This window comes from Ambystoma mexicanum, chromosome 1q, assembly GCF_040938575.1.
Source record: "Ambystoma mexicanum isolate Mex_15411 chromosome 1q, UKY_AmexF1_1, whole genome shotgun sequence".
In the NCBI taxonomy this organism is placed as follows: Eukaryota; Metazoa; Chordata; class Amphibia; order Caudata; family Ambystomatidae; genus Ambystoma; species Ambystoma mexicanum.
In genome coordinates, this window is record NC_090922.1 from 547,985,611 (window position 1) to 548,000,433 (window position 14,823).

The window sequence follows — 14,823 nt, forward strand, 5'->3', positions numbered from 1 at the left end:
GATGTGGGGCAAACATAGTTGCAAGTGAACAGGTACAAAACAGTGCAAGGCTGGCAACAGAAGGCGAAATACGAGTGGGTGCACAATTGGGAGACAAAATAAAACACGGTTCTACTAGGTCAAGGGCCATTTGGATCATGCAAGTGCAGTAACAAAAAGTGAGGGGAGAGGGGGAAGATGATACAATAAGTGCCAAAGAACAGGGTACAACACAACACAAGGCTGGCAGAAAAACATTGAATTGGGTGGATAATTTGGGAAAGCCTCACCTCGAAGTGCGGGAGCTACATCAAATATTAGGCATAATGTAGTTTAAATGCAACATTGTAGTGGTTGCATACATTGGGAAAACTTCACCTCATAGTGCACGGGCTACATCAAATATGCATGTATAGGTAGGTAAAGTGAAACATTGCAATGCATCAACTGGTGGAGCAGAGGGAAAAATCAAGTATGCAGATAAAAGTAGGTGTAGATTGGCAAGGGAAAAGTAGGTATGAGTTGAGTTTGATAGAAACAGAGACAGCACAGGGCTGAAGCAGAGACAGAGTCAACGGTTACAGGCAGGTGAAAATGATGCAGCACAGGCTGAAAGCAAGGTCCACTTCTGAAGTGCCAGGAAAGTAACAAGTGACTGCACCAAGTGGCTGGATACTGAAGTCAATCGAAAAGGGTTCCAGTGGGTAGGATGCGGAGGCAGCAGTAGGAAAAATATAAAGACAAAAGTAGTTGCAAGCCAGAATGCAAGGCCTGTTATGGGATCGCAATGTGAGATTTGAAAGTAAAGAAAGTCGGAAGTGGGCGTGTGGAATGATGCAAGCTGTGGGGAGGCGAAGCAGTGAAGTATGGAAGGCATATGCTGGTAGGGTCTCACCCTGAAGTGGGAGGGGTGCGAGAGCCGTATCAGGTACAGTGAGGGTGCCAGAAGGTCACAGGGTAGGCGCACGACCACCTCGGTCGATGAGAAGGCAACGAGGAAGTGCACGCCATTAGCAGATGCAGGTGCGTCCAAAAGCTATGGGCAGCAATGCCCAGCCAACATGGAAAGAGAGCGAGGGAGACAAGGGTAGGACTGGGGCGAAGAGATGGTAATCATGAACTACATCAAGCTCATTCCAAAGTAAAACAATATTACTGAATTAAAGACTGCTCCTTGGTTTGTGGACTGAGGCAGATTTGCATATATTTTGTGCCATTCTCCAATGATTCAGATGGGTCAATCTATTACATTGAAATCTGCTCATAGCAATGGCCAGTATTTATGAGAAATTCATAGCTGTCCATCCATCTCCTATTTGTTGTTAAAATTCTCAGCGGTTATGCTGGATTGAAATTTTTCTACCACTTTTGGCTTGGGTTGTTTCAGTGAGTAGTACTAAGTGGCAAGGCTATGGACACACATGGGTCCCAACATGGCATTGCTTAGGGTCCTAAGATCAAGTTCTATGCTTCTGCCCAGAAAGGCTATAACATGTCTAGGTTTGCTAATAGTCCTGTGCACGAGGGATTTCACTAGAATTCTGTGCTTCACTGACACTTATGTATTCAAACCAATAGTGATGTTCATGTTTTTCCCCCACATGTAATAGTTCAAATGGGTTTAAGAAAACAAACAGATTCCACAGGAAGCTACCCCACTTTTACAAACAATGGACGTGGGCGCTGAGAGTCAGGTCAATATAGGACTACTCGACATTGCTAAGCAGAACCACAAGGTCAGTGACAATTTAGACACGTTTTATTCAAAAACAAAGTTTAAAACACTAAAATGTGAAAATATACACGGTTCAATATGGTGTCCAAAATACACATATGCAAACCACTTTCGAGACAAATTATGATGCCCCCTGCCTATACCACCCAAGAACAGTTTCGTTTAATGTGGTGATAGTAGCACACGTGAGAGGACTATTAACAATACTAATTATGAAATAGCTCTCTCTATTGGGTGTCAACACGGCATTGTGTTTCTGGATCAAAGGAAGACACATCTATGGATAGATCTATTCCTTCCTCTTTTCTGTGCTCCTTTGAATCCGTCTTCAGGACACAAAATAGTACTAAGGCAAGGGGGTGCTTCAGGCTTCTCCCAGCACATGTTGTCATTCACCCCGTACACTAAATGGAAAATCAACATAAAACAATATTTAAATAAATGACCTTTGTTGTAAGTGTTATTTTAAGCTGAACCCTGCCCTGTCTTACCGACCTTCAATTTCATTGCTGTGTGTGAAGCTGAATTTGCAAAGGCATCCTTCAATGAAGCTGTCAGGCTATCTGTATTATTTCACATCTGAGTCAGAAGGAAAGACTAGTTTTACTCTTTCTTCTTTACATAAGAGCTAGTTCTTAGCCAAGGCCACAAGCCATCATTTACCTTGAAATTCATATGCCAAACAGTGTCGCCCTCTACGCGGGCGTCCAGTAAGGCTGACGTTAGTTTGATGCACCATCGCCTCGCGTTTTGTTAGCTATCAGTTGGCTATCAGCTGGCGAGCACTTTGAGTGGGTGTTCATCCGGCTCAAATGGGCTGCAAAGTTATGGAATGTAAAGCCATCCCTAGGAATCCCTAGAGGTCAAGATGGATACAAAGACTTTGCATTTTGGTTGTTTCACCCAGCGTAAACTCAGCAATATACTCAGATTTTGTTCAACACAAATAGACAATATATTTTGGAACAAATTGTATTGTAGTTGTCATTTATATAGCATCTTTTCCCATTTGGCCTGATTGCTCTTTGTGGTAGGAACGCCCTCGGGACCAAAGTCGAGGTATGTGTGGGCATTTGGCCAAGATTAGGAATTAAGTGGGCTTGCTAGGCTCCAGTAAGCAACCCAAGAGGTCAAGCATGTGGGTGGGTGCTGAGGGAGGTCGCGGACTGAGCCTGTGGCCTTAAACGATGAACTTCAAGATGGTGCTAGGGCAACTTCAGAGAGCCATCAGAGGATCTTCTGTCTGACCAGCTGGGCTCTGATCTGCCTCTGGGGAGAGGAGTCAATCCTGTGAGCTAGCAGTGGGGCTTGCGAGGACTGCGGTCACATGGCCTGCCGTCACATGCTCAGAGAGACTCTGGCAAGGTGTGCTGGGCAAGCAGTGCTTCAGTGCGGCCTCTGCCAGCCCTGGACAGAGGTGGAGACCATAATGAGCATGAAAATGCGGCACCACAGTGCAATGTGAATGCAATGTCCATACCAGGGAATATTAGTTGTCTAGTAGAATGTACTATTCACATTGAAGGATAGATTGTTTCAAAGATTGATTTTGCTTTTTACTTGTAAAATCAATTGCAATGTCAACAAATATAAATTATTTAGCTTGAAGAGTCCCACACTGGGAAGGGACGTGCCTTTTCAAGTAGGGTTGACATATGACTATGTTTCAGCATACAGATTGATTAAGACCTCTTCAGGACCGATAATTAAAGACTCCCTACGTATAGGAGCCAAGGACCAATAATTTTGCCAGCTGGTGATTGCCTATTAAAATCAACGAGGATATAAAACTCACTCTATGTGGTGATAAAGATGGGTGCATCAACTGGAACAAAGATAGAGTTCCTAGACAGTGTGTGTGTGAATCACATATATATATATATAAATATATATATATATATATATATATATATATATATATATACATCTGAAAGTTATGAAAAACAGAATAATACCTAAGAATAGGCAATAGTATTAGAAAAGACAAAAGCAGTGGGGTACATAATACTGAACAAAGCCTACCTGTCTTGCAGATTGTGGGACATTAATCCCAAGGGCATGGATGGCAAGAGGAAACCTTTTTAAATCAATCTCCTAACCTAAGTATAGAGAGACAAGAGTATTGAATACAGTGCATTATTACGGGAGGATGGTACATTGCGGACAAGGCACAGATGTATAGGAACCTTATAACTGGCAATAGATTCCCAATGCCATAGTTAAACCAGAGAGTGCAACCTCAGGATATTTTAATAAAGATGAACAACCTCTAAACTAAATAAAAAATCATGATGGCTGCTAGCTGCTAGAAAAGAGAATAGCATTTCTTATCAGATACAGCTCTATCATGATATTGCACCTTCTACCCTGGTCTTGAGAAAGGGATGAAAAAACGAACAGACGCAACATTCCAGCTCCAGTTTAGATGTCAAGACAGAATGTTTACTATTTTCTCTGTGGAGGAGGGGACTGACCTTCTGAAATGGGAAACAATAGATACAAGAGGCCAACACGGCAAGGGGAACCTATCCAGTAGCCCTGCATCAGGAATGGTCCCTAGCCATAAACTACACGAAGTTGGACTACTTCAAGATCTCCTTACAATCAATGAGAAAGGGGTGACAGTGCTCGGCCTCCTTAAAAGAATAAAATAAGTCTGGTCACTGACCTAAGTGCAATTTGTTTGAACATGCAACCAGAGTGAAGATGTAGTTTCTTCAATACAGGGATGATCAAATGCCAATGGACTGCAAGGGGAGTAACATCAGCCATGCTTCTTCATTGATGGTGGCTAAAAGGGGTAGAAGGAATGGCAGATGGTGAGAATTACGAGACATGCTAGCTGAAATAAGTTTGCTTGTGCTTAATAATAGGTGGTAGGGAGGTTTGGGAGGGTGGGAATTGTGTGGTGTCACAATAAAGAGGAACATGGTTTAAGGATCACCAGAGTACTTCAAGTCCTGGCCGGTGTTGGACTTACTCTTTGGAAGGAAAAGTCTTATTTCCATGCAACTTCCTTAGACTATCTTTGACATCAGTGGAGTAAGAAAGGATTATAGCCAAATACTGCTCGAAGTTTGGTAGGTACTTTTCAGACAAGTGTAAAAACATCAGAGAACTGTGCAAGAAGGTGGTTTGTTTAATTGGACCAGCGAGTGTCAGAAGGAGTTTGCTGATGTTTTGTATGCTTCCTTTCAAACCGCCCGCACTCCTGAACGTTCGAGTAAAGAATGTTCCTTGAGTCGGCGTATCTTTTCCGCGCATGCGCGGAAGCCTCAATGAACCCGCTTCCTCCTCAGCGGTTCCTATGACTGAACGCGTCTTTCGCGCCTTCGCCGACAATGATGGAACGGGCTCACCTACGCGAGCAAGATCACTCGCGGGATGCCCGTTCCCTCGCCTGCGCCCTGCTAAACAATGAAATACAATATCAATGTAAGCAGGCGCTGCCGCGTGTCGCGTACGAACGCCGACTGTACCGTTTGGATTAATTTGCGTTCGCGGGGATGAAATATATACACTCCTACGCGCTAGACCATTATATTATCAAATTATATCCCACTAACGTAAAACCCCGCTTCACCTTTTACTGACATTACATCCGCTAACTTAAACACGCAATCACTTAACTGTCGAGCAGCAAAAAGAAGAGGAAAGGACCTAGGGACACAGGAGTTTATATGGGGCAGAAAGCTGCCATTGGTGGACAGAAAGGAGGCTAAGGACTACAGGGACTAAAAGGATCTTGGGATTGAGAGTTTTATGTTTCCATGTTTTTGGTTTATGTATGTTTTTTAAGCCCATGGGGCATGTAAAAAATAAAATAAAAACAGTTTAAAGAGAAAAGTTTTGAATTGCTGTTGAGCAGTAACAAAAGAAGTTTAAGCATAATGCTCGCCTCCGTGTCTTTGATAGAATCAAGACTTCCTGCGCTTGTCGGATGGGCAATCTGTATTGTTTGGCCTGTGTCAAATCAAAAGAGCTCAAGAGTGGCAATAATTGTAAGCAGGGATATCAGATTTGACATACACAGCCAAATCAGACACAAGAAGTTCGCTACTTATTTATGAGGGGGAATCCAGTGACTATAATGTCTGTTTATGCCCCGGAAAATGAACAGGAAATGTTTCTCACAGAATTTGGCAGTTATTTAAGTGTATTGTGGGATGTATTTACCCATGCATCCGAGCCCTACCTCAAAACTGTGCAGTACTGACATGGAAAACATCATGATGGCCAGAGTTTCCCAGAAAATGTACAGGGAAATGCAGGAAGAATAGGCTGCCACTCATTTTTGCAGATGTTATGGGCACAGAAGGACACTGCCTAAAACCCCCATTGGACTACCCACACAGTAGTTTGAAACCATCGGGAGTGGCAATGCTGATTGCCAAAAGCAAACCCATAACTGTTAGGAATTCATTTTCTTAAATCCCAAAAAGGGGTGCAGTACCAGTACTCACCACTATCCAAAAGCCGGCGTTTTAAAACAACACCAGATTTTACTTTTTTGTGTAAAACTGAATAAGTGAACCCAAGGCAAGCCAAAGAAAGACTTACTGAGAGGTGGATACAATGTAAAGTTATATTCTGAAGTGACTTGAAGGTTTATAACAAGACTGGCCTAGCTGTGGATTTCAGCAGTTTAAGTTGCACTGGATTTAAAGACACTAAAATCGAAAATGTTTAGATTAAATGAGTGACCTATGTTTGGTGTCACATGCCTTTGTAACTGTTTAAATGTCATAGTTTTGAACTTAGAATCAGCATTCTAGCTGCATATGTAAAAAAAATGTCTTGACTTAAACTGGGGAACAAAAAGTGACATTTTATCTGAAACTTGGCTTAAGGAACTGAATTCTGCCTGGCAACTACCCCCATCAGGAGTGAAACTTGAGTCACAGCTGTGTTCCCAGGCCTAGCTGCCCTTTTGCTGCTCACACCAAAAGGGATATGACACTTCCCTGATTGAATTACCTGGGCTCTGCAGGAAATTGAACAAAGCCCTGTCCTGACTCAGGCAAATGTTTTATTGGCGGGAGTCGTAAATGGAGCTTCCTCTTGGCAGAAGCTGGGAGGGGCAGGGTCTCTGAGCTTGCCAGAAACTGGAAAGACTGGTTTCTGTACCATGTGACCTGAAAAGACACACCTCTATAGCCAGAATATGGTTTTAGAAAAAGATGAATAACTCATAGAGCGGACATGTGAAAATTGTATAAATGACACCATAATTCTTGTGATTTTTCTGCCCACATTTTAAGAGGTTTTTCGAACCGGTGGCATGTTCAGGGGGGTTTTAGCAGAAAAGAGGATATTACTCAGAATGTGTGCATGTGAAAAATCTGACACTTCATCAACTAATGTCCATACTCCTTGCGCACATGTGTGTAAATTTGGGTCAATGTCCGGAATTGCAAAATCAGTTACAAAGTGAAATATGTGCCATTTCTGAATGCAAGCCCCCAGGAAGAGCAAAGTTTGGACAGGGTATATCTCCTGTGATATGTGATGTGTGCATGTAATTTTAAACCAATGTTTACCTGTGCAAATATGTCTTTTGTTATCAAATCTAGATTTGTGTGCAAGTTGACAGGAGGAGTGGACTCTCTGCAGGCTGTAAAATGACATCACTCTGACACAACTTAGCTCCCCCAATCAAATGAGAAATGGAAGTTTGACCAATTAGAAGCTGAGAGAGAGGTAGGGTCAGTGATGCTAGAACACACCCACATTCTAAACACATAAAAGCAGACAGTCAGGACAGATAGGGACCTTCATTTCCATCTGCCGCTGGAAGCTCTGCCGGAAAAATCCATATTTACCTCCATCAAACCTCCAGAGAGACAAACTAGAGACTTCAAATCCATCAATCTCCAGAATTCAGAAGCAGTGCGGTACCCAGAGAGAGAGCAGAGCTGACCCAGACCCATGTTAGCAGTTCCAGAGTCCAGTTTAAAACCTGACCAGATCCATGACGAGGCCCATTTAATTCAAGAATATAGTGTGAGTACATAGTAAAACTGTACCAAACCAAAGCTCTTAGTTTAAATTCATCTAATTCAATCTATTTAACCTAAGTAGAACTGCCTGATAACTCCAAATCTGTCACCTGTCATTCTAGCTGCAAAATCTGTCACTTGTCATTTTGAGCTTTTAAAATTTCAAATCTGAAAAACGACCTTTATTTAATCGCTCATATCTCCGTGACCGTTTGTGCTAGAGACTTGCAGTAACTTTCATTTGGAAGCTGAGATCTTAGGCTTTCATAGGACCCCAAAACGATAGTGATAGTCCTTGTAGTTCCTCTGTAATTGCGCTCGGCGCATTCGCGAATTTACCGCGATTTGCACATTTCTCCACGTGTAAAAATTTGCTGCTGCTTGCCTTTCATTTGCCAAAAATCCGTTTAACCTACCAATTATTCCTAGATCCTTGCTAAAGTGAGCCTGGACTAATATTAACTAAATACCACTCACCCTGAACCTCCTAGAGGGAATTAAAAGCAATTTAGCATATTTTTCACTTAATTGCCAGCACATATAAAAGCATTTTGCCTGTGTTTTCAACGTCTGTAGTCTAAGTTGCTGGGTGAACTGAATTACATTTGAATTGCATTTCTGAGAATTGTGTGCTTCCTTCCATTTCCTTGCATTGCATAAAAGGGGGGGGGTGAATTGTACAAGAAAGTGATTACATTGTTTTTGCTGGATTCCTATCAAGTTATTTTCTGTACTGTATTTCATTCCACATTGCATCTATTTGAAACTATAAAAGTATTGTTGCTATCTTATCCATTTCATGTCAACTCCTTAGTGATTATCAAGAAGTGTGCTAGTGCCAGATTCTCCGTTGTTAATCTTTATCATACCAGATTAAGTGTGATATCCAATTATTAATTTATTATAAAGCGTGGTATAATATATATTGTTGAAACTATCAATTAAACCTTTTAACTTGCAAAACAGAACTACTTCTTAGCTCAGTGGGGTCAGGAGGATTCCAAGAGAGGGGTGTTATATATGGGTAGTCATCCAGAACGTATGAACTGGACATAAAGATATATCAATAAGGGTTTCCATTCAGTATTATAGACTAGGCGTTGACTTAGCTGTAGTGTTGAATTGAATCCTCTTACAAATTGGGGGCTCGGGCCGGACGTTTGGGTTAGATTTACCATTTGTGCAGATTAATACAGCGTGCCAGCTGACCAGATACACATATCCGGTCGGATCACCACACTGTGTTACGCTGTAAAGCACTCCTCATAGGAACGCTCCAAGAAAAGTTCTGTTCTGCAAAAATAAAATACTAACTTCTGTAAGTCAGGACAGAGACCAATCTCTAGAATGACGACCTTGGTAGATATGAAAATAGCCAGAGAGCACTTCTTACATAAACTATTTGTGAGAGGTGAATGGGCTGAGCAGGGCCAGGATGCCTGGTTGCAGGCCATCACGCGACAGGCCACTGAAACAGGGTCAGACTTATGGAGAGATCAGGGTCCATTACATGTGGCCCTGAGTGAACTATATATGGCTCCTAAGGCCAAAGATGAACACGACAAGATTGTTAGGATAGCGGCATATTTATATTTATATATGGGAGCCATACAGAATAAATGTGCTGAAGGCCATGATCTGGCAAAAAGGCAACAGATGGCGTTAGAGAAGGCCCAATCTGATCTGGACTCTTCTGAGCAAAGGCTGCACAGAACCCAGGAGTCAGAAAATGAGACCAGACAGTACATCACTAAAAAAAAGGAGGATATGGATGTGCTGCAAAAGGAAAAGTCAGAACAGGATACCAGATTTCTGACCTTGCAGAAGGAACACCAAGAAGGTTTGGACTCCCTACTGCAAAGCCAGAAAAAGCTGGAGCAACAACTGGACTTCAACAGGGTATGTGCTGAGCAGGTAGTCACCCTGCAAGGCCACCTAGATAGGGAAAAGGCAGAAAGCAATAAACTGATTCTGAAAGACCTGGATACCCAGGCAGAGTTTGATGAAGAGCGCCGGAAAGCCGGTGCCCTTCAAAGGCAGAGGGACGACCTGGCAGCACAGATGCAGGCTCTCAGTCAGGAAAGAGACACTTTAGGCCAGAAAGTCTGCCACTTAAAAAAGGAAATTGAAGAAAATCACCTGGCCCTCCAGGGTCTGGGTGACCTCCAAAAAGAAAACCAGAACTTGGTAGAGCACACCAGAAGGGTGGAAGATGCTCTGGCAAGAAAGGAGCAGGCCGGTAGGGATGGGACTCAGGAGGTAAACCTCCTGCAGCAAAGACTGGCCCAGTTCTCCAGGACCAACCAGGAAGCACAGAGGGAAAATGAGGCCCTCTGTCAACACAATGATAGGCTCCAACAACAGGTAGCGATGCAGGAGAGACTGATAGAGTCTAGTAAGGCCTTGACTGAGGAACTGAAAGCACAAATGCAGGCTCTTGCATTGCAACAGGGAGCAGGGGCGGATAGAGATGAGGTCCGCTGGGAAAGAGAGACTCCTGACCATAACCGCAGGAGCCCTAACATCAGGGGCCTTCATCTCCCCCAGTCCCTGGACTCTACCACCCCCATGTCCCCTGGCGCACATGAGCACAGGGCCACAGGGATGGCAGATTACTATCCAGCTAAGAGTATGGGGCTCATAGGCCAGTACCACTCAGGAATGGAGGGGTGGGCATCCGGGTATGGGCACCCAAGTACAGTACAGTTCAATGGGGAACCCCAGGAGAGTAGGCCCATTAAGGGCATCCTGAAAACCTCTGCCCAGTTAGGTCAGTGGAGGGGGTACCCATCAAATCCTGGCAGCAAGGAGGAATCTGAAGACTCCTCTGAACTGCGCAGGACACAGGAGACCAGGTCCCCACATTCTGCCAGCCATTCCCAGGCTCGCAGAATCCGGGAAAACCTGGAAGAACAGACGGGAACCTCTGGGAGCAGTGCCTCTGAGTCCGAGGACGAATGGACAAGGGTTACCCGAACCAAAAAGGCCAATAAGGCAGAAAGGGCCTTGCTTAAGGACCCCTTAAAGCAGATTAAGGCGATCAGGAGCATCATCACGCCTTACCATAAGAACGCTAAGTATTCTGTTTGGGAGCACTTAGAGTTGTTTGAACAAATGATGGAGACTTTCCATTTGAAGGACAGCCAAAGCTGTATTCAGTATGTAAAGTGGACCTTCTCCCCGGAATACTCCAGTTTCTTTGCGGGGCTGGAGGACCAAAATCATTTAAGATGGTCCACCTATAAGGCGGCCATCTTGAAACATTTTTCTGTTCACAGAAATCCTCAAGAGGCTCGCAAGGCAGCCTACAATTTGCAATGTGGGGAGGATCAGGCCCCACAAGAATTCAGATTCCAGACGTGACAGTAATAGCAGTAGGACAACAGACTGGTGATGGGGGGTCCTCTCTATTTCTGAAAATCAACCTTCCTTCCAGTTTAAGGTGGTATTCCACGCTGGAAGGAAACACTCTGAGATTCTATACTAATCCACAATCAGAAACTCCCACTCCTATAGTCCAGAAAGATGTGAAATCAGCTCAGAGCCTGGCTGATATTCAGCAAATTGGAGAGCAGTTGTTCATCCCTATTCAGTTAAATGATGGGAAGGACTCTGTTCTCGCTCGAGTGTGTGTGAACAACGGTAAGAGCTTCATCAGCGAAGTCATGTTCCGCCAACTCCCAAAAGATCCAGCCATTCCCACCTTCAAACTGATAGACAAATGGGAAATGGACCTGGAAGCACCTGATTCCAAACATCTCCTGCCAAGCAGGTGTATGCTCAAAATCTCCATTGGCAACAAGAGCATAGTCCACAATTGTTGGGTCGTGCGAGACGTCCCTGCCGCCTTTTACTTAGGCAGTGACATTCTCAATCGCTTTGCCATTAGTTTGGACCTAATAAACTTCAAAGCTTGGTCCCGATTAGCGGATAATCCCATGAGCTTTGATTATCCAGAAAAAGCATTTAGGTCAGCTCAATTGCTACCTTATGCAGTTGAAATTCAGGTTAAGGAGGAAGTCACCATCCCAGAAAGGACCCGACAATTCTCCCTGGAAGTGAAAGTCAAAAGTGGACAAGAGTTGAAAAACCCTGATGCTTACATACATCTAAATGCTTCTCTCCAACAGCAAGGGTTGGGGGTAAACCCAACTCCATTAGTCAACATAGAACATGACACCATTCCAATAGAGGTGGATAACAGCGACTTAAAGAGTATTACTCTAGCCGCAGGCACCATTATTGGAATGGCGGTTGATGACCGACATTTTTCCATCGACTTATTAAATGAACTGTTAGGACCAATCCCCAAGGACTGTTTTGACAGTGACAGTGAGGACAATACAACACCAGACAGGATTTTTACCCGGCATGGGGGGAACTTCCTGGTGTACACTTCTTGCCCTTATGGTAAGGAAGATGTGACTTGTGACTTCAGGAGGGATGAGGTGATTTTCCAGGTCCATGAGGGCTGCCTTTCCCACCTGAAGCCTCCAGTCCAAATCAGCACTCTGACCAGGGACTTCTCCACCCAGCTGGAGGAGGCCGCTGAGATAGCCAAACCAGAAGTCTTTCCAGGCTTCAGGCAGATGGTGGAAGAGAGAGTCAACCTAGCTGATGCCTGTGTGACTCTGGAACAGAAGCAAAAGTTGAAACAAGTTTTCTTGGATTTCCAAGATCTCTTTGCGGTAGACTCATATGACTGTGGTCGCACTGACATCCACACAACAACAATCCCCACGGACCCTGGCATGACTCCTGTATTTGTGAAGCAATATCGTTTGCCTCTCGCATCAATGGAGTCCCTTACTGAAATAATTAAGAACCTTGAGTCCCGGGGAATAATCCGTCCAGTCCACAGCACCTTCAATAATCCGGTGCTGGGAATATTGAAGCCAAACGGCCAGTGGAGACTCTGCGCCGACCTCAGGGAGCTCAACAAACGAGTCCATACTTCCCGATGGCCTCTGCCCTACATTGACCAAGGGCTGGCCCAGATTAAGGGGTCACAGGTATTCACTGCAATAGACCTGACCAATGGATACTGGACCGTGCCTGTCAGCAGGGAGGACCAATACAAACTGGCTTTTACCTTTGGGGGCCAGCAGTACTCATGGACCCGGACTCCCTTCGGATACCTTAACTCCGGTAATGAGTTCAATATTTTCCTACATAAGGCCATGCCCGACCTGGGTGCGAGGGGTAACCTGGCTTATGTAGATGATGTCCTCATCAAAAGTTCATCTGTGGAGGAACACATAGCGGAGATCCGTTATGTTCTGACACAGTTGAGGGCCGCCGGAGCAAAACTTTCCTTTCAGAAAGCACAGTGGTGTAGAACCCGTGTTAATTTCTTGGGGCATGAGATTACTCCTCAGGGTCTCTGTCCCCAGGAAAAGAAAGTGGAAGCACTTCAAAAACTGAAAGACCCCACAACTCTGCGAGAACTAAGGAGCCTCCTTGGACTGACTAATTACAGCAGAAAGTTCATTGAGGGCTACGCAGAGATTACCAGACCCCCGATTCATCTCCTGAAGGGGGGGGTCAAGTGGGAATGGGGTCCAGAACAATCCGAGGCAGTAAGACGACTCAAAAGAAGCCTCTCACAAGCGCCTTGCCTAGCTTACCCTGTCAGAAACAAGGAGTTCTTCCTGGAGACGGGGTTCTCTAATACGTGCTTGACGGCAGTATTATACCAAAAGCATGACAAGGTCAATAAAGTAATCTCCTATGCGAGCAAAACGTTATCCTCTGTGGAGGAAAAATTCAACGATTGTGAGAAGGCACTCCTGGCAACGGTGTGGGCATTGAAGAATTACCGCCCGTTTATCCAGGGGGAACACATCATAGTGGAGACTCCACACCAGCCTCTGCAATATCTCCAAAGTGACAGAATCCGGGCCGGAAATGTGAGTAATTCCCGAATTACTTCCTGGATTCTGTCAATGCAAGGCTTTCCTGTGGAGGTCAGATATGGCCAAAACAAGAAGAGTCCACTCGCGCAAGGTTTGGCTGACTTGCATGATTGTGCCAGAGAAAACTGTCTCGAGGACGAAAGTCTAAAAATCAAGGACAACATGGAGGCATACCTTAATTCCCCACACAAAGTCTTTGAAGAGGACAAGTGTGAGGGAATGCCCACTGTCTATGTGGATGGATGCTCTTACCATGTTGACAACAACGGGGAGAAAGAACTGGTGGCCGGCGTAGGGAATGCATGGGTGAATGAGTCCCCAGAACCCTCCGCTGGATACAAAATTGGTCCCCGAAGTAGTCAGGTGCCAGAATTGATGGCTGTGCATCAGGCCATCCTCACTGCTGTCCAGCATCAACTCCACGAACTGGTCATAATCACAGATTCGGATTATGTACGGAACGGGTTCGTGGAGCACCTGGTTAATTGGAAAACCAGAGGCATGTTATGTGCTAACAACAAACCCTTGAAACATGGGAAGTTGATCCAAAACATTGATGATCTGGTCACCTCGAATGGGATGACCATCTACTGGAAAAAGATCAAGGGTCATTCCAAAGTAGAGGGACCAGATAAAACTGGAAATGACTTAGCTGATCAGCTGGCCAAAACTGGGGCCATCCAAGGGGATCTAATTGAGATTGAGTCCCTGTTGGGGGAAATCCAGGTCACTGCTATCACTAGGTCCCAGACAAATGCTCACAACGACCTTTCAATTGCACAATGGAGCAAGGAGACCCCTGATGCTGATTTGATTACCGCTCAGAAGGGGGATCCAATAATTGGTAAATTTTACCAACACCTTGAGGACCCTGAGAACTTTCCCCTGACGGATACCGATTACATTGGGAAAGAGGACCTAAGAGTGTTGATGAAATGTCCAAAAATGTTCCGGATCCAAGACGGTTTGTTGGTAAGGAAATCCAAAGCTGGCCACGATCAGTGGGTGGTTCCTACCTCATTCCGAAGCCTGATGTTAAGTCATGCCCATGATGCGGCCACTGCCGGTCATAGGGGGTTTCACACAACATTGGAAATCTTAAGAGAGGTTGCATACTGGCCACACATGGGGCAGGACCTCGACCAATACTTGAAGGGGTGTCTTGTGTGTGCACAATTTCAGCCATCATCCCTCA

General features: G+C 44.7%; 1 protein-coding gene across 2 annotated transcripts in view; it reads left to right on the forward strand.

The window, feature by feature from the left end:
* Window positions 1-14,823, forward strand: part of LOC138531317 (carcinoembryonic antigen-related cell adhesion molecule 4-like) — a 388,448-nt gene that overhangs the window by 361,687 nt on the left and 11,938 nt on the right. Inside the window, exon 8 of one of the 2 annotated variants that reach the window (XM_069640982.1) lies at window positions 1,590-1,715. The exons of the other annotated variant lie outside the window; for it this stretch is intronic. Within the exon in view, the coding sequence (XP_069497083.1) occupies window positions 1,590-1,683 (94 nt within the window). The 3' untranslated portion in view covers window positions 1,684-1,715. The remainder of the gene's footprint in view (window positions 1-1,589; window positions 1,716-14,823) is intronic. 2 annotated transcript variants of the gene reach the window in all.